General features: G+C 50.0%; 1 protein-coding gene and 1 long non-coding RNA gene across 4 annotated transcripts; one reads left to right on the top strand and one right to left on the bottom strand.

Annotated features, from left to right (window-relative positions):
• The first annotated feature begins 542 nt into the window (after positions 1-542).
• Positions 543-15,360, top strand: SALL4 (spalt like transcription factor 4). 3 transcript variants are annotated; one of them, XM_015882030.3, is made up of 4 exons: positions 543-1,533; positions 8,975-11,500; positions 12,123-12,430; positions 13,185-15,360. In XM_015882030.3, the coding sequence occupies exons 1-4, from the start codon at positions 1,464-1,466 to the stop codon at positions 13,605-13,607; spliced, it is 3,327 nt and encodes a 1,108-aa protein (XP_015737516.2). In that variant the 5' UTR covers positions 543-1,463; the 3' UTR covers positions 13,608-15,360. The 3 variants fall into 3 exon arrangements, with proteins under 3 accessions (XP_015737516.2, XP_015737517.2, XP_015737518.2); XM_015882031.3 differs by lacking the exon at positions 543-1,533 and adding an exon at positions 1,916-2,170; XM_015882032.3 differs by lacking the exon at positions 543-1,533 and adding an exon at positions 4,264-4,436.
• Positions 14,760-17,492, bottom strand: LOC116654285 (uncharacterized). The gene is made up of 2 exons (XR_004309407.2): positions 17,319-17,492; positions 14,760-16,538 (listed from the first exon to the last, which is right to left on the bottom strand). It is a non-coding gene; the product is annotated as an uncharacterized LOC116654285 (long non-coding RNA).
• Between the last annotated feature and the right edge of the window lie 666 nt (positions 17,493-18,158).

The raw sequence follows: 18,158 nt of genomic DNA on the forward strand, positions 1-18,158 counted from the left end.
ACCCGCAGCTCTATGGATTGATGTTTGCACTCCCGCAGCTTTACAGCTGGGGAAACGCTGTCCTCATTTTACAAGTGGGACATTGAGGCACAGACCCCAGTAAGCAGTTTGCTGAGGGACGCAATGGCAAGAAAGCATGGAGTCCAACAGGCTGAACCTCCATCTTCTGAATCCAAATCAATGCAACCAAGGCCAGGCTGGATGTGGCTCTGGGCAGCCCGGTCTGGTGGTTGGCGACCCTGCACGCAGCAGGAGGTTGGAAAGAGATGATCACCGTGGTCCTTTTCAACCCAGGCCATTCCGTGTTTCCATGATTCAATCACCCCTTGACCACATCAAGCACTCTCCGGTGCCTTCTGTCACCCCACTCCATTTTTTCACAGCAAAACCCCCGGAGGGGATTCAGCAGGGAAGCCGAGGAGCTCAGCACTCCCACGCCCGTTTAGCAGCCCACGCTTCCAACCCGTCCCGGAGCCGCTCGCCATTCTCCGTGCCACGCCGGTGGGCTCCGCCGCGCTGCGATGGGGGCGGGGGCGGCGGGCGGAGCGCAGGGCTCCGTGCCACGGATGGCGGCGGGGCGCTGACCCGGCTGGGGCCCGGGGGGGGGCAACGGTGGGGCGGTTTTTTTTTTGCGTGTGATCAAACAGGAGGGAAAATACGCAAAGGACTCGGCTCTGTACTGACACAATGAACGCGGTGCCATCACCCGCTTCGAGTTTTTCACACGAATCTTTCACGCGTGCAACGTTTGTTTGGTTTTTTTTTTTTTTGCTTTTCAAAACGCGACCGGCTCCATTCGGTCGCTCCCCAGAAAGCGAGACTTAAAAGAAGGCTTGAAACAAACGAACCAGCGCCACGCGTAATTACGCGCCGTGTGGATCCGCTCGTAAAGCCCCTCAACGTGCAGCACCGGCAGACCCCGCTTCGGACAATCGCTGCTCTTTCCACCTTATCTAACGACAAGGGGGGTCAGCATTGTCCCGAGCTCCTGCTTTAGGGAGGAAAAAAAAAGGGGGGGGAAATAATCTCAAAAGTACAATATAAAAAGCGCAGGTGAGATAAGGACGGTATCACAGTATCGTCATATCGTATATCGCTATATCGTTATAGTGCCCGGCCGCCGCGTGTTTGTTTACTCCCGGTGGGGCTCTGCGCTCCCACCGCCCCCCTCCCGGGGCCGCTCCGCCTTTGTCGTCGCCGCGCGGGGCCGGGCCGGGCCGGGACTACATCGCCCAGCGTGCCCCGGTGCGCCCTGATCAATGGACCTTATTTGAATAATCTGTGAGCCCTTGGACTCAGGCCAATCAGCTGTCAGGGACCCATGATAAATCGCAATGCATTATTGATAATCATAATTACTCTGACATGCGCATTCCGCCCAATGGGGGTAATTTCCCAACTCTAGGAATTTGTTGTGAAGAGGAAAATAATTGCTACTATTTTGCTCCCGATGCTGGTGCACCATGTCGCGACGGAAGCAGGCGAAGCCCCAGCACATCAACTCCGAGGAGCAGCCCCCAGATGCTGCAAGTGGTAAGGGGGGGGTTGGGGGGGCGCAGAGCTTTGCAGCCCGGCTGATGCGCGGTGGAGGCAATGGGGCGATCTCTTGGGGGGGGGTTTCTTTACCCTCGTGCTTCACCCGGATCCCCGCTGCCTTTCTGGGGACGCTCCGCTCCCCTCCGGGGTCCCACCGCGGAGTTACTCCATAGGGTTGCCCTCCCGGGCGGTGGGGGGGCGGGTTGGCGTTGCCTGCAGCGCGGCCTCTGATGCCCCGCTTCCCCCCACGAGGGACCCCCCCCGTCCCGCGGAGCAGCGCCGGGTCCCGCGTGGGGGGCGCGGGGTGCGGCGGCCCCGTGGGAGGGGACCCCCAAACCTTCCCTGGGGCGGAAAGGATTTTGAGTGGGGGGGGGAAGGCGGGGGAGGGGGGGGCAGGCGGAAGGAATTGTGAACCATCTTCTCGGGGGTAGGAAATGAGTCGTTCTGTTTCCCCGTTTTGCCTATTTCTTGGTAGTTAGAAGAAGACTTTGTAGGGCTTTTAAAAAGAGAAAAATAGAGGTGTGTGTGGGGGGGAAGTGCTCGGACTATTTTTGTTGGAGATCACAATCGCCCTGGACCTTTTGTAGCTTGACCTCCAGCCATCTTTGATTTCCGACTTCCTAAAATAACTCCGGTGAGCTAATGCGGGGTGTGCGGGAGCGCTTTGTATTTGGGTGGTGCGGGGGATTTCGCTCCCACAAATAACTCTGCCTCCTTTTCGGTGAGCTCGAAGCCCTTTGCCTTGCGAAAGAAAGAGGAAAGGACGTACTTAAACTTCGGATAGCCCAGAGTCCTGGGTGGGCGTGCAGGGAAGGGGCTGTTTGCCGGCGGTCACCCACGGGAGAGAGGAAGGCTCGGGGCTGTCTCCGTACCCGGCTTCCCCCGACGGAGCCGCATCTCCCCGCGGGGCTCCGCTCCGCTGCGGGCTCTCCCTGCTCTCCGCACCCCGAGTCGGGCAGTGCGGCGGAGCGGGGGCAGTTCCCGGGGTGGCTCCGGGGTCCGTTCCGCTGCGGCGTCGGACGGTGCGGGGAGAGCTCCCCGGCTGCTGCTTTTGAGTTGTGGGTGTTGTGATCAGGCACTTCAGCTCTAGAGCTTTGGGGGGGCTCTTTGCCTTCCCAAGGGGCAGCTTTTCTTGGGGGGGTGGGGGGAGACGACGGAGGATTCCAGACCCGGAATTGGTCAGTACCAATGCACGTTACGGTTACGGGAGCTGTTGATTCCCAAACCGCAGGAGGTTCGGGCTCTTAATTTTTTTTTCCTCCTCCCCCTTCTCTCTTCTTTGAGTCGAAATGTGCAATTGTTGGGTTCGGTTAATGGTGACTTAAGAATCGGCAAGCTGGCCAGAAGGCAATAAATCCCATGTTTAATGCATGACTGTTTTCCTTTGTGCATATGGGTAGGTTGGGGGATGGAGGTGATGTTTCCACATGTAAATCACTGCCCGCTGCTGGAAAGCCACCTCCGGGGCTGCTCTGAAACAAAAGGGTTAATAACTCCTGATGCGGCCCATCGGGGCGGGGGAGGTGTGCTGCGAGGGGAGGATCGCTCCACACCGCGCTCTTGGGGCAATGGGCAGCTGCTTTTGTGTTGGTCGACTTTTTTTTTTTTTTTTTTTTTCTTCTTTTCCCTCCCCCTTCTTTTAACATATCCCTCCATCAACCCCCCCATGGGAGCCGGAGCTGCGCGGGCCAGGGGGAACCTGGCGAAGTTCTCGCCCCTCTGGGGGGGGGTTGATGGTTCTGCTGCCGCCGTGATGGTGCCGGGGCCGCCTTTGTGGGTCGCGGCGGCCGCTGGGAGCGGAGCGGGGGCACCGGAGCGCCGCCGGGATGGAGCCGGGATGGAGCTGCCGGGCGCCGCCCCGCGGCCGCGCTCTGCCGGGATCCCTCGGTCACGGCACATCCCGGCATTGCGGCCCCGAGCTCTGCGGGAGTTTCGTGCCTTCCGAAATTAAAACACGTGGCTTCCGAGTGTCTGATCTCCGAAGCGGTTCCCGTGTTCCCTGCTCCAGGTGTGTCCGAGCTCTGAGGGTGCATAACAAAGTGGGAATACGGCAGACATTCGGCTGGGACGTTATCGAGAGCATATACATAATCGAAATAATAAAATCAAGCCCTTATCTCTTAGTTTGCAAACGCCCTTTCTTGTTTTGTTTCCCGAAGCGATGCGGACCCACCTCTGCGAACAATGCGGCGCGTTAAGCTGCGGCGCGGCCAACGGGGCGATCAATTAACAGGTCAAAAAATCAGCAGGTGGGCACCGGGGGATCCTGCGGCAGAACGAAATTAGCATTTCCACAAAGGGGGTGAAAATGCCCATTGTGCCCCATAGCCGCCACTAAAAATATATATAAAAAACCGTCTGATTTATTCTTAAAAATACAGTATCAAACTGCAGCTTTTCTCGGGGTGGTGCTGGATTTCTTCAGTTCCCTGCTCTGTGCGTGGAGTTGTGCTGATGCTGGTGAGGTGTTCGACGAGGAAGGTGACGGGTTTGGTGCCGGCGGGTTTTATTCTTCTTATTAGTTTGGGTTCGAGCGTTGGGGGTTGTTGGGACCCGCGGGGCTGCGCGGCCGAAGGGGCCCTGGGCTGGGCGATGCCCGCTTGTTTTTCCTTTTACGTAAGTGAAACATTATATTGGTTGTAGTGATGGAGCCCTTCGCCGGGCTCGGCGGCATGTGACGTTTTGACAGAGCTGCTGCTCTAACCTTTGCCTCCTCCCGCTTGCTGTGGGTGGTAAGTTGATGTCAGGCTTACAATTAGGACTCTCATGCAATTGACCTTGGCAGCGGGGTTTGTGCCGTTTAGCTCGGTCTTAAACACTGTACTCGTGTTAAGTGTGGTCCGGGGCGGCCGCGCTCACAGCTGCGGGAGGAGCGCACCGCGGAGCTCCGCGCAGAGCAGGTAGGGCCGGGCCGGGCTGCCCCGCTGCTCGTGCTGGGGGGGGAAGCTCTGTGTTTTGTTCCGACGCTTTTGCTTTGTAGCGGGACGGGGAGGGGGGGGGCTTGGCTTTAAAAAAGAAAAAGAGGTCATAGTGATGCACGGGTGGCCCGTGGGTTTGCGGGCTCCGCTCCCCCCTCCCCGCTCCGGGGGCGGCCGCAGCCTCGCGGGCCGCGTGTGCGCTCCGCTGTGCGCCGGGGTCCGCACGGCCGCGCCGGGAGCGGGGCGCGGATAACCGCGGGTGGGGGCACTGCGGCCGCGCGGGGCTGTAAAACCCTTCGGAACCACCTCCGGGGGTTGATGGGGCTGGAGCGGCGCTGCGGGACCCTCTGGCGTGTGGGGGGGCTGCGGGCGGTGTGCTGGGTTCGACAGCAGTGCTGCCAACTTTATTCTTCCACGTGCAGCCGAACGCGGCTTTGCCCTTTGGGTGCGGTGTTAGCAGAGCTCACAGTGTCCTTTGTTGAATCTTTGGTAGAAGGATGACCAAAAAGCAAATGAGGAAATGGTTATATACGTGGTCAGATGGTTAAAAAGTGCCTTGAGGAAACTGAAGGCACGAGTAGCTGCAGTCGGTGGTAACACGTGGATGGCTCGGGCAACAGATGCTGCTGGTGAATTCGGTAGAGAAACAAGAGGCCTTTGGATTACTCTTGTAAGAAACTGGTCCAAGGCTCTGCATACTCAAATGAGCGATTTTATTTATTTATTTTTATATAGTTGCTGTTAGATAGAATGCTGTGTTATTTTGTATTGGGGCTGAAGGGAAAGTTCAGGCAGTTCTGGAAGCAGCCAGACTTGTCAGCTGGAGGCAGGAGGGGCGGCAGGGCAGTGCTGGGGGGCACAGAGGGCACCTGGGGCCGACTGCTCCCAGCCTGCAGGAAATAGGCACGTGCGTCCACAGCTGAAATCATGCTGAAGTATTAGAAGCTGATGGTACCTGGTCAGTGGGAAAAGTGCTCACCGAAGGCATTAAACTGCCCAGAGGAAGAGAGAGAAAACAGCTTTGGGCCTGAGTGATTCGTCCTACGTCACATCCAAGAACATGTTCTCACATTTGAAAAAAAGAGGCTGCTAATTGCTGGATGGAGCAGTGGGCCAGCAGCGCCCTGCTCGGAATGAAATCAAACCAGATAAGATTTACTTCTCTCCTCTTTTACTGGTTCTCCCTCTCTCAGAAAACCACCTCCCTTAATTTGAGCAGTGTGGATTTTATCAGCCCTCCTTGTCGATGACCGCCTTGTCCTACACAATAGTGGATTTTTTCCATCCATTTGCCAGTGATTCAATCTAACCCCCCTGCTGGGTTTACTGCATTCTTCTAACTGATTGGATAACTAGATGCTGGGAGATAACATTCCTGAAATTCGGGGGTGGGGAGATTTAAAAGAAAAAAAAAAAAAAAGCAAAAACCACAGGCCAAGGCCAGGAGAAGCCCTGCCCATGAGCAGCCTTTGGAGATGGCAGAGCACAGCGCTGTGGCTCCGGCTGCTCTGGAACTGCTCACAGAGTTGGGGCTCTGCTGGGTTCAGGTGTGGTGGTGGTGTCAGTGGGGTGCTGGAGTGCTCCTCTGTGTCCCAGCTTCTGTGGGGTAACTGAGCACCGTATTCCTATGTGTATCTTCAGTACCACCACCAACAAAGCATTCTGAGATAAATGCTGTGCTCAGTTTCCCTGAGTTGTAGGGAAGTGTTAAGCCTTACTTTCCCTTCTGTGTCATAGCAGGTCAATGCAAGCTGGGAATTCAGTTCATTTGGAGCGTTCAGCTGGTGCCTTCTGTCGGATGGGGGAACTGGAGACCAGAATGTGATGGTAACTGTGCTAGTGGCTGCACAGAGCCCCACCTGCTGCTCCTGGACCTGGGGATCTGCTGCTCCATGCAGCGGCAGAGATGTGTGAGACCAGAAAAGTAACTTCTGGAGCTCCTCAGAGTTATGGGAATGGGGAATGTGGGTTGTGCTGGAGCTGGAGGGGAATGACAGTCTTTGGATGTAGCACAGTCTTATTGGTGAAAAATAAGAAGGAGCTGTTGAGGGGAGGGAGATAAATGATGATGTGTTTGGAAGTAGTTTAGCTTTGAGAACTTGTCTGGACATGGTTATGCTGGAATAGCTCCTTGAGGTGGGCTGCAGTCTGTTGTGCAGCATCCCTGCTCCACCTGAAGCATTTCATGTGGCCACCACGGAGGTGCAAATGGCGATGTGATGTGTGTGCTCGCAGGAGAGGTGGGCAGAAAGTGTTGTGCTTCCTGAAGGAAAACTTTTGGGGTATTTTGCAACACAGGGGAAGGTAAAGCTCCAAATACTAAAGGGCTCAAAAAAGAGACTTTGCTGTTTATGGTTCTGTGAAGTACCTGCTGGGTGGGAATAGTTACCCATGTAGTCAAAGAAAGACACAGGGCTTGTGCAGCTCAGAGAAGATGCCTTTTCCATTCTTTGGTGTTTTCTTTCCCATTGTAACTGCTTGGATTCTCCCAGAAATGGGAGCTTGAAGACATCCATTCTTGACCTCAGCTGACACTAATTATTGACCAAGTCCTGAATCATGTACTTCTACATAAATACTCTACAGATCAGACTTGGATTTCCGTAGTTCAATTGAATTCAGACACATCAGTTTCCCATTTGCAATGGGGAGCACGTCAACAAAACTCTTATTTTCTTTCATTTTCTTTTTATTCATTTGTGAAAGTTGTTTGGAGGGGGAGGGATGAAAAAAAGTCCATCGCTCTCCCTGTGTTGCTGTTTAGATGTGAGGTTTGAGTTCAGTGTTGATCGTAGCTAAGAACGCCTCTTCTCCTTGCTCAGGGAGATCTTGAAATGTGACCTGTAGTGAATGTGTTTAGCAGAGTTGTGTGCGCACAGACCTGGACGTGTTGCCCTGCAGTACAGCAGGTCTCCAATACGCAGAGGTTTGAGTTGAACTAGTTTTCTAACAAAGCTTTTGTGTGTACTTCCATCACTCCACATTCAGCAGTCGAGGTTTGGATTAGTTGAATATATATCTATTTGTTATACCCTTTTTACCCGGACGAATGTCAAGGTTTACAATATCACCCCCCCACAGAGCTCTTATGCTGCCCCAGAGCAGACGGTGAACATGCTGTGGCTGCTGCCCAGACACCTCCACCCTGCCGTGTACAGGATATACATGTATCGGATGTGTGGTTCAGTTACACCTTTAAAATAAAAGCCACAGATAGCTGGTGCTTGCAGGGTGCTTGGTTCCATTTCAGGATGGTGTGGATTAATAGTGTGGAGCTGGAGCTCAGCCCTGGGGTGAACCACTGGAGGTGCAGGACCTGAATCCAAGGGCTCTTTCAGTTTAGAAGTTGTCGTGTGGGGGCCTGCAACGTGGCCCTGGTGTGTGTGGGACATGAGTGGAGGACTTGCTTGCTGTACCCATGGCACCCATAAAGGCTGGGGCACTTAGTGCAGGTTGCAGGATACTGCGTGGTGCTGGACTGTCCAGAGCTGCGCCTGTTTCCCCCTCACTGCAGTGCAGGAACGTGGGGCTTTGCCTCCTGTGTGCTCACCCACCTCAAGCTCAGCTTGGTGCTTGAAGGGTGGCTGGGTTGAACAAAAACATCCTGTTTTGGTTTAGAATTTCTCGGCCTCTTTTCCCATTCTGGTACTTCCCTGAATCATATTTTGTGTGTGTCCTCTGCAAATAGTGCTCTGTTGTGGGGCAGCAGCAGGTGGGGGGCAGGAGTGGGCCTGTGGGCTTTGTTTCCTTTTAGGGAGATAGAAGGAATACGTTACGGGTGCAACTAAGCACTGCATCCTCCTTGGGTCTGAAACTTCATGTGTGTCACAAGCAGGGCTGCAACTCTTTGCTCTGGTAGTTGTCAGCATCAGTGTAGGTTCATTCCTGCCTGTGGGATTCTTGTAAGTTAATCGTTGTCTTGTTATTGCAGTGACTTTCTGGAGGCTTTTTCAGTTTGCTTCTGAAATATTTCAGAGCTAATATTGGAGTTAAATTTTGCCTCTGTCAGCCCTCTTAGGTAGTAATTACCTTCGTAATGGAGGAGTAAATGTCATTTACTGTATTGGTTTACGGTGAAGAACGAACTGCTCTGAACTTTGTGCTAGCAATTTCTGTTAGGCCATTAACTTAAGAATTTTGAATTTCAAACAAAAATAACCAAACACAAAGCTTACAGTAATCAGGTTTTTCTTCTGTTAAAGTGCTTGTTCTGTCTCACCTGGGTTACACTCCATTTTGCAGGGACATACTGGCTTGTACTGTTTCATTTCTACCTGGATGAAGGGATTTGCAATAAGCTTCTCAGGTCTTGTGAGACTTCCTTTTGGTTGGATTTCTGGAAAGCAGAACTGAGATGCATAATTTCTTAAGGCTGCAAGTGTACTTGTGGCAGAGGAGTAGGGTTTTAATTTGCAAACTGAGCTGTGGGACTCTCAGAGCATCCTGTATCCTTGGTTTGCAGCTCTGATGGGGCCAGTCTAAATCCAGCTATTAACGTTGTGACTTTCTTTTGTTTTAAGGGAGTCCACAAGACGTCCCAGGTGATAGAGATGGCGAAATGAGCTCCAAAAGGTGCCGAACAGAGGAAACCAAGATCTGTGAGAAATGCTGTGCAGAATTCTTCGATCTGTCTGAATTCCTTGAGCATAAGAAAAATTGCACTAAAAATCCACCTGTCCTAATAATGAATGACAGTGAGGGAGCCGTCCCTCCTGAAGGCTTCTCCGAAGCAGCTGTCGGGGGCTTCTCAAGTGACCGAGGGGATAGCAGGGCACGCAAGGATACTCAGGCGAAGGGCTGCACTGGTTCTGCAGAGAAGAGAGAAGGAAAAATTGATGTCGAATCGGTAGGAGGAATGTACCTCAAAATAGAGCCCCCAGCTGCACCTGCCACTCCTGGGCTGAGTTATCTACCAAAATCCAAAGTACCGAACACTAATGTGACTTTGCAGACGATACGTGGCACTAAAGTGGCTGTGAATCAACGTACCACCGATGCCATCGCTTCTTCAGCCGCCAGCTTTAATGCTATTCCGATGATCCTGGAGCAGCTCGTGTGCTTGCAGCAGCAGCAGCTCCAGCAGATCCAGCTGACGGAGCAGATTCGCATCCAGATCGCCATGATGGCCCCTCATGCCCTGCACCCCTCCATAGCTGCTGCCACCGACCCACTGAAGGCGCTGGGTGCTCACATGTCTCAGCAGCTGTCGGCCGCCGTGGCGCTGATCGGGCAGAAGGCGGGGAGCCAGAGCCTATCGCTGGAATCCTTGAAGCAAGGCAAACTACCTCATGCTAACACTGGTGTTGCGGCCGCTGGCTCGCTGGCTGCCGGCCTCTCCTCCTCCTTCCCCCTGAAGCCGGAGGCGAGCAGAACCTTCGCCGGCTCCATTTCTCGGTTCCCAAATCCTTTGCTACCTCAATCCTCCCACTCCGTCATCTTCCAGAATCCACTGTCAGCAGTTTCTTCTGTCATAGATTCCTCAAAGAGGGTGAAAGGAAAACCTCCCAATATTTGTGTGTCTGAAAGCAAATCGAGCGCAGAGGAGCCATTCTTCAAACACAAGTGTAAATTCTGCGGGAAGGTCTTTGGCAACGACAGCGCCCTGCAGATCCACCTCCGTTCCCACACTGGAGAGAGACCCTACAAGTGTAACATTTGTGGTAACCGCTTTACAACCAAAGGAAACCTTAAAGTGCATTTTCAGCGTCACAAAGACAAATACCCTCACATCAAGATGAACCCTTACCCGGTTCCTGAGCACCTGGACAATGTTCCCACAAGCAGTGGGATCCCGTATGGGATGTCTGTGCCACTGGATGAGTCTAACCTAATTGTGGATAGTAAACCCCTGCTGACAACCCTGCCTACCTCCACAGCCTCCAGCGCTCCTCCAAATGCCCCAGGCCTCACAGGCACCAAGGAGCCGGCTGCCTTCTCTGCAGATCTGCCCTCACGGCCTTCTCCAGACAGTGAAGGTGGCTCTTCCTCATCTGGGGTGGTCGGTCACGAGTCAGGAACGGAGCAGAGCTTGAGCTCCCCACAACCTGCCTCCAGTATGAGCATCTTCCACGTGGGCGGGTCAAATGAGCAAGGCTCAGAAACATCCAAGCTTCAGCAGCTGGTTGAGAACATCGATAAGTCCACTGCGGACCCCAACGAGTGCCTGATCTGTCACAGAGTGCTGAGCTGCCAGAGCTCCCTCAAAATGCATTATCGAACCCACACTGGGGAGAGGCCCTTCAAGTGTAAAATCTGTGGCCGTGCCTTCTCCACCAAAGGGAATCTTAAAACTCATTATGGTGTCCACCGGGCCAATACTCCTCTGAAGATGCAACACTCGTGTCCTATCTGCCAGAAGAAGTTCACAAATGCAGTTGTGTTGCAGCAGCACATCCGCATGCATATGGGGGGACAGATACCCAACACACCCATGCCGGAAAACACCTGTGACAATGCCGAAGTGGATCCTGCTGCAGCTGAGAAGAACGATGACATCAGCCGCCCAGATGAGAGCATGGAAAGCATGGAGATGGAAGAGGACCTGGAGTCTCAGGATGGCCCCAGGAGTTCCTCGAAGCCTCCTACCCCATTCGATGCACAGTCAGAATTGCCGGCCACAGCTGCTGGCTTCTCTGGCATTGCAGCACTGGAGAATCAAATGAAGATCGTTAACTCTGCTCTGAACCTGCAACGGCAAAGCAGCTTGAAGTCCAGTGACAATGGCTCTACAGAAAGCGATGGCATGACAAATGATTCATCTTCTGTGGCCGGAGATCCAGAGTATCAGAATGGCCGGAGTCCTGCTGCCTCTGAGTCTGCCTCACTGCAGGCTCTGTCCCCAGCCAACAGCCAGACTGAGAGTGTGAGGTCAAAGTCACCGAGCTTCACCAGCCAAGAAGATGTAGGCATGGGAAGTAAATCAGAGGGTCCTGAGAGCGCTCCTGGAGAGATGGAAGGGGTTGTTGCTTTGGATTTAACTTATGGCAACATTGGTCGCAAAGTCATTAAAGAAGAGCCTGGGCTACACTTTGCAAATGGAGAGTATGGTGAGTAATGTGAAATGCTGGCAGTAAGCTGGGTTGGGGGAGTGGGATGGAAGGAAGCCTTCTTTAGCAGGACTGACAGGAGGCAAAACCTATTCAGTTTCCCCTTCTCCATTCCAACCAGGAGATCTTTCCTGACTCAAGACTCAAAATTAAACAAAAGTTCACAGCTTAAATACTGTCTTCTTATGTAAGGGGGGAGCACAGGTCCTTTAAATAATTAGGGGCTGTGTACTTGCTGTCTTTCTTGGTCTCACCTGATACCTCCTTGTAGCTATTTAAAATACACACATTGATGTTCTATGGAAAACTGTTTAACCCAGGGATGTGGCATTAAAACACCAGAGCATTTTGTGGGGCTTTTGAACTCTTTAGCACTGATAATGATGTTTAGCTGAATTTGATGAGGAAGTGAGAATGCTGAAGTCTTAAGTTTGCTAGGAAAGAACAGAAATGAGAAGATTTGAGTGTAGCAGCCCTACCAAGGGGCTCTATATGGCTATGTAAGCATGCGTCTCTAAAGGTGGGGACTTCGGTATCCCAGACAGCTTTTTCCTTGAATACAGGTGGAGGTGGGATAAATACTGTGTGTGTATATATGTGTATATTCCTTTTTCCTCTCAAGGTCGAAATAGCATTCCAGCTGCTTTTGTTAGAGCCCCGCCAGCCCTCATAAAAATGGAAATACCAACTGACCGTCCCATTAGCACTAGCCATTTCATTGGCCCCCCAGCTCTGTCCCCTGGTGTTGCCCCTCTCCTCGTGCCACGACCGAAATTCTGCCGTCCAGCCAAACAGCACATCTGCACTACGTGTGGGAAGAACTTCTCCTCCGCCAGCGCCCTGCAGATTCACGAGCGGACCCATACAGGGGAAAAGCCATTTGCCTGCACCATCTGTGGGAGAGCCTTTACAACAAAAGGGAACCTGAAGGTAAGCTGCCTCCTGCGTTGTTGATCCCCTTTGCTGGGGAAGGCCTTACCAGGGAGGGAGTGACTATTGCTGCTAGTGCAGCCTCTGGGAACAGCTGGGTCTTTCTTTTGGTGCTTCAAACAGTCACTTGGACTCCTGTCTGTCTGTCTTCAGATTAGCCCATTTGCCCTACAGGGGACTCGCAGCTCCCTCGTGCAGTCTTATGAGAACCTCTTCAGTTTGCTTGCATAAATGCAGCTGGGGTGGGAAGAACTTTAAACTGTGCAGTTTGTGAGCAGTCACCTGTGGGAAGCAGCAGCACCTTGTGTGTGGCATGGAAGATATTAGCTTAGGTGTAACAACTCTTCCAAACTGCTTGGTGAGGCTTTTTTTTCCCCTTTTTTTTTTTTTGCATTGAGTAGTACTTTTTCAGTGCAGCCTGTTGATGGCAAACCATGTGGCTTTTCCTTTTTGAGAGGTAGGGGAGCAACAATGCTGATGTCATTCCACAGAAGTGTGGGAACACATTCCTACAAGCACTTCAGTAGTAAGCTGGAGAGCCGTGGTTACATAAGGCTGCTGAATGTTGTACAGGTGGAGGGGTGAGGATAAAGGTAGGGTAGAACAAACCAGCTTAAATACCTACCTGAAGGCACAGTCTGAATGCACACATAACTACTTCTGAGCGGCTTGGCTGCAAGCAAAACTGAATGTGAGCTTGTCATAAAAGAATTGCGGCATTAATGATTCTCTTTGTTTTTCCCCTCTTGGAAAGGTCCATGTGGGAACTCACATGTGGAATAATTCTGCCAGACGGGGAAGAAGGCTTTCAATTGACAACCCCATGGCTCTACTTGGGAATGACCCCAAGAAGGTATCTGAAATGTTTCCCAAGGATATCATGGCTCCTTCAGTGAGCATTGACCCCACAGTATGGAATCAGTACACAGCGGTACTCAGCAATGGCATAGCAATGAAGACCAATGAGATCTCGGTGATCCAGAGTGGCGGCTTACCGACCCTTCCGGGCTCCGTTGCAGGTGGTTCGGCAATAAACACTGCTACGGTTACCAAAACGGATGGGACCCAGACTGGGACTGGTTCTGATACGGAAAAGGCTGGTGGTGCTGCTGCTGACAACGTGCCAAAACATCAATTCCCTCACTTCATGGAGGAGAACAAAATTGCTGTTAGCTAAGGACTCTACTGAAGATGACATACAGAAAGAACAAATATATATATACAAACATATATTTTTAAGAGATTCCACTTCAGCCTCCTATTTTCCTATTGACGTGCAAATGATTTTATGGTTGTCTTTGTAAGATTACGTTGCCCAGAGTACAATCATGGTATTGCTTTGCAAATAGTAAATAATAAAGAATAGGATTTCCTTTTATTTGGAAAGATGCGGGTCTTGCAAAGTAGTTCTAACGTGTGACTTTAATGTGTACAGCCTTACAGAAGTTTCTACAACTTGAAATTCCAAAGGTTTCGATTATTTACCTCTTCATTTAGAGTGAAATACTTGGGGGTTTTGAATGGAGTGGAAACAGCCTGCTGTGGGTGGAGAAGCTTGTATTTACTGGTAAGAAATGAAAGCTGTTAATGCGGGTAAATATCCTAGAATGTCTGCCACCCTCTTAGAAGTAGTTTTTCTGTTAATTTTTGGCTCTGTGTGATTTCTGAATGTATTTTTTTTTTCTATAATGGTGATAAAAATGAATTTTTTTTTTTTTAAATTTTTAAAAAAATTCCTTTTTGCCTCAGAAGTTCTATGAAAGGAAGTTGCTGTTTTTCTTCAATCACTGCTTCTAAGGAATTCTGTTGTGCTGACTGCTGCTTATTTAATACTACTACTAGAACAGGCCTCCAAGTTTAGTGCCAAACTCCCTCCTTCCAAAGACGTGCAGTTTTTCCGAGATGTTTTATTTCAGAGCCCCAAACCAAATGTGGGTGGGTGTGTATATACTTTTTTCTTTCTTGAAAGGGAAGACTTGCCTTGGAAGTCAGGTCTGAAAGCTCTGCAAGGAATCTCAGGTGACTGTTGCAATTAGGCATGGGAACTAGCTTCCTTAGCAAGAGACTTTGTTGTGGTGTTTTGTTTTGTTTTTTACTTTTATTGTTTTTAATTTGAGTAATTTAGAAGATCAGTCTGTGTAAACCTGTATTTAAATATGAAGTATTCATGCTTAGGTTAAATGTCGTGGGTTTTTTGGGGGGTTTTGGATGGCATTCCTACTCTGGTCATTAAGTTTCTTGGTGGTCTGTGAAGTTACATTCTGCCAAAATGGTAATTAATGATCCGTGCATATTGTATGAAGGTTGCTGGGATGGTCATCTGGATTCTAAGTTATCTACCTCATTTTTTTCTTTTTGTAGATGTAGTGTCTATTTTTCTATTAATGACCACTGTAATAAACTGAGATTCAAGCAGATGCTTCCATGCACTATGTGAAACCAAAACCCAATGTATTAGTGGGAGCACCTGAGGATTACTGGACTGACCTTTCACTATTCCTCTAATGTCTACTGGAACTGTGTGTAATGGGATCTAAACCGGACTGGAAATAGCATTTGGTAAAGAAGGACTGAGCGATGGAAAGAAGTCTTCGTGGACCGCAGGAAATCAAGTCCAGTCTCTGTTGTGAAAGGCTCCAAAAGTACAGATTACCAAAAGTTTGTGTAATGTTGTTGCACCTGATTCTTGCTTATGATCTCTGTATGCCGAGTTGTGCCTTTCCTGCTGGACTTGTAAGTGAGAACATACCAGTACCTGTTTACACTGTAAGATGGATATTGTTACATGGAACATGCAAAAGGCATCCCTGTTGTCAAGTTTTCTGCATTGTGAATGTATGACTTTTATGTAAGAACTCTGTAGTTTTGAGTATCTACTGATGAGTTTCTGTTGACGTTTTGAGAATAAATTTTGGGATGGCTTTTTCACACATAGTGCTCAAGTTTTTCTGCTGAAGCAGAATGTTTCAAAAAGTGAGCAGGGACTTCAAGGTGTGGGGCTCCCTCAGAGTGAGTTGGGTAGCAGCTCCCTAGGTTAGGCTGATGAGTGCAGGCTGGAGCAATGCATGAGTGGCCATGGAGGTCTGTGCTGGGCTGTGTGGGTGAGCTCTGGACATCTCGTGTTCATTGCTGACCTAGAAAAGTGTCTTTTTGTGCACACCCAGCACGGCAGGAAATGTAACTCAGAAGCAAAATCAACCCAAAACCATCAGCTGCACGCTGCTGCAAATTATTACATTATCTATTTTATCATATTTTCTGAACTTAGAAAGCAACTTATAAGCAACTGAACTTAGTTGCTTATAATGAGTAGCTTTCTTTGTAGCCTTGTGCTGTTAATGCCGCTGATACTTGAGAGGGTGTCTGACAGATGCTGATTTATTGGCATGGGTTTTAGAGCTCATTGTGTCTAAATTATGTGCTGGCCATCCCAGCCAGTCTAATGCAGCATCCCTCTCCTTTCAGAGTTCCTTATGAGTCTCACTGCTTGTCGCACTGTGTAGCCCAAAGATTAACTTCTGGCATGGGCTGCGGAGGCACATACTCCAGTTAGCTATCTCAGCTTTAAAACCAGGAGGCTACAGGAATATGGGCCAGCTGTGCCCACATTAGGGCTGATGGGGCAGAACACTGCTGGGTGTAATGCACTGCTGCTGCGGTGAGGCAGGGTCTGCCCTGCAACTCCGCGTGTGTTACCTTCCTAGTTCTCCAATGGCTGTGGGATCCTGTGCATGTGGTGACTGAGAGGGCTTAATCAGGTTAACAGAGCTGATTTAATGTCCCCTTGCACTCCAGAACACCTTCTTCTGCACATTTTTGCAGGAAAAAAAATTGTCCATGTTCAGGGCAGCAAACACACATCATTTGTCGGCATGTTGGCTGTTTTGGTGAAGCCAGCTTGGTTATGCAGGTCCTTAATGTTTAGCAGGAGGTTGCTCCATTTGCTGGCTTCAGTATCTACAGTGTCCTCGTGTGTATTCTCAGCTCCTGGTGTCCAGATTTGGAAAAGTGTGATTTCTTTGTTGTCCCTTCCTCAGCTCCCCCATCAGTGCTGTGGAACTGCCACGGTGCCCAGTGCCTAAAGGTGGTTTTGGTAAAGTTTGCAAACCTAAAATGTATGACAAATGGATAAGCCATTGATTCTCAGTTTAAAGGCTTACATTTCTTTGATCCCACCTACAGGACGTGTAACAGTAAAAATCAGCATGGGAACAGCTTAGAAAACAGCTGAGGCTAATTGCAAAATCATCTCAAGGGCAAACAGAATGAAATGGGTGCTTATTTTTCTTGAAAAAGCCCCTTTTTCTGTCTTTGTTCCTCATACCTGCCAGTTGTCCTAAAGGAACGGCAGCTTGACAATATTCCTGTTGTGAAAATGTGATATTGACGGATTGTCCTCCTCTTGATCAGCAACACATGATTGTGTGAGGAGGGAAAGGATCCTATCTAAATACTGCACTTCCTCGGATCAGCGTGAGAAGTCTCTGCTCTGCAGCTTCATTATGAGAACGCCAAATGTTCTCTCCGTAGCGGAGCCTATGGCAGTATGGGCTTTATTGTAGTTTTCCTTAGCAAGTGTTGATGGATTTATGGAGGGCTTCATTAAATATAGGCTTAAAGGATATCCGCTATCGCCCACTTGTCAAAAGAAAAAAAATAATATCAAAGCCATCCACATGGCTCAGAGATGCAGGTGTTAACAGGGCATTGTAATCTGGTAGTGTTTAACTCACCCATTAATTGCAGTAGTCTTGTCTGAGTTCAGACACTTGAAAGATAAATTTAAGAGATGAATGCATCCCAAGTAGACTCGGGGCACACAAGCAAGGACAGCATGCAGCTAACGGCTCCTGCTCTGATATCCCTGTTCATTTTGTGTTTCTCTTACCAAAATGCTCCTTCCTGACGATGACTGTGCAAGCAGCTGCTGAGCTCTGGGAGTGGGCATCTTGCTTTGAGTGAATGCCATGGCCCGGGTCTGTCCCAGTAGTGCCTTGAGACTGTGATGTTTTACCTCCCCTGAGCTTCTGTTTCCGTGTCATCTGTGTGACTGAGCCCATGGTGTGGGGGAATCATGCACGCATGCCTGCAGGTTTGCAGGCCCTTAGCAACCAGCTCTCTGTGCCTGCACGTTTGTGTGCCTTGCCAATGGAGCTGCACCGTGTGCACTGGGCTGCATTTTGAGACAAAGAAGGAGTATCCTGGTCTTTGTAAAATGTGCAGTTATGAAACGAGGTAAAATGCCACAGTGTGAGCTGCCTGTGGAACCACGGGCATTTTGTGTGAGCAGTTACACAGCTCCAGCTGAGCCACCCCCTTTGATGTCATAATTGCAAAAAGCAAAAGCAAACAGTTACACACAAACTCTGACAGGACTTCTTTTGTTCTTCGCTCTTCTCCTTAATAAACAAATAACTAAATAGATAATTATTATACATATAATCTTTCTTTCCTTTTTCTTTCCTTGTTTTTCCCTTTTGCATTGGGAACGTTCTGACAGTTACTTCAGATTACATTAAGCTTAATCTTAAAAAAAAAGTTCCATCCAGTTGGAATTTGATAAGCTGAAAAATGGAGTGTGAGCAGCCTCTGAAGGATCGGAGCACAGATCTCTCTGCATGGAGGCCAATTCTAGGCAAATTACTTGGTAAGGGAAAGGTTTTGCCAACGGTCTGCAAATGGAAAAGAAAAAGCTGGTTTTGAACTAGATTTTGTGGTGACCAGGACT

The sequence above is a fragment of the Coturnix japonica genome, chromosome 19 (genome assembly GCF_054131305.1).
Source record: "Coturnix japonica strain WE chromosome 19, WE-NBRP24, whole genome shotgun sequence".
Taxonomy (NCBI): domain Eukaryota; kingdom Metazoa; phylum Chordata; class Aves; order Galliformes; family Phasianidae; genus Coturnix; species Coturnix japonica.

What these genes read in the sequence shown, in the direction of transcription:
- SALL4 (XM_015882030.3), top strand. Translation starts at nt 1,464, where the DNA reads ATGTCGCGACGGAAGCAGGCGAAGCCCCAGCACATCAACTCCGAGGAG. An exon ending in GCCCCCAGATGCTGCAAGTG is followed by an intron (nt 1,534 to 8,974) that starts GTAAGGGGGGGG and finishes TTTTGTTTTAAG; the next exon opens with GGAGTCCACAAGACGTCCCA. An exon ending in CTTTGCAAATGGAGAGTATG is followed by an intron (nt 11,501 to 12,122) that starts GTGAGTAATGTG and finishes TTTCCTCTCAAG; the next exon opens with GTCGAAATAGCATTCCAGCT.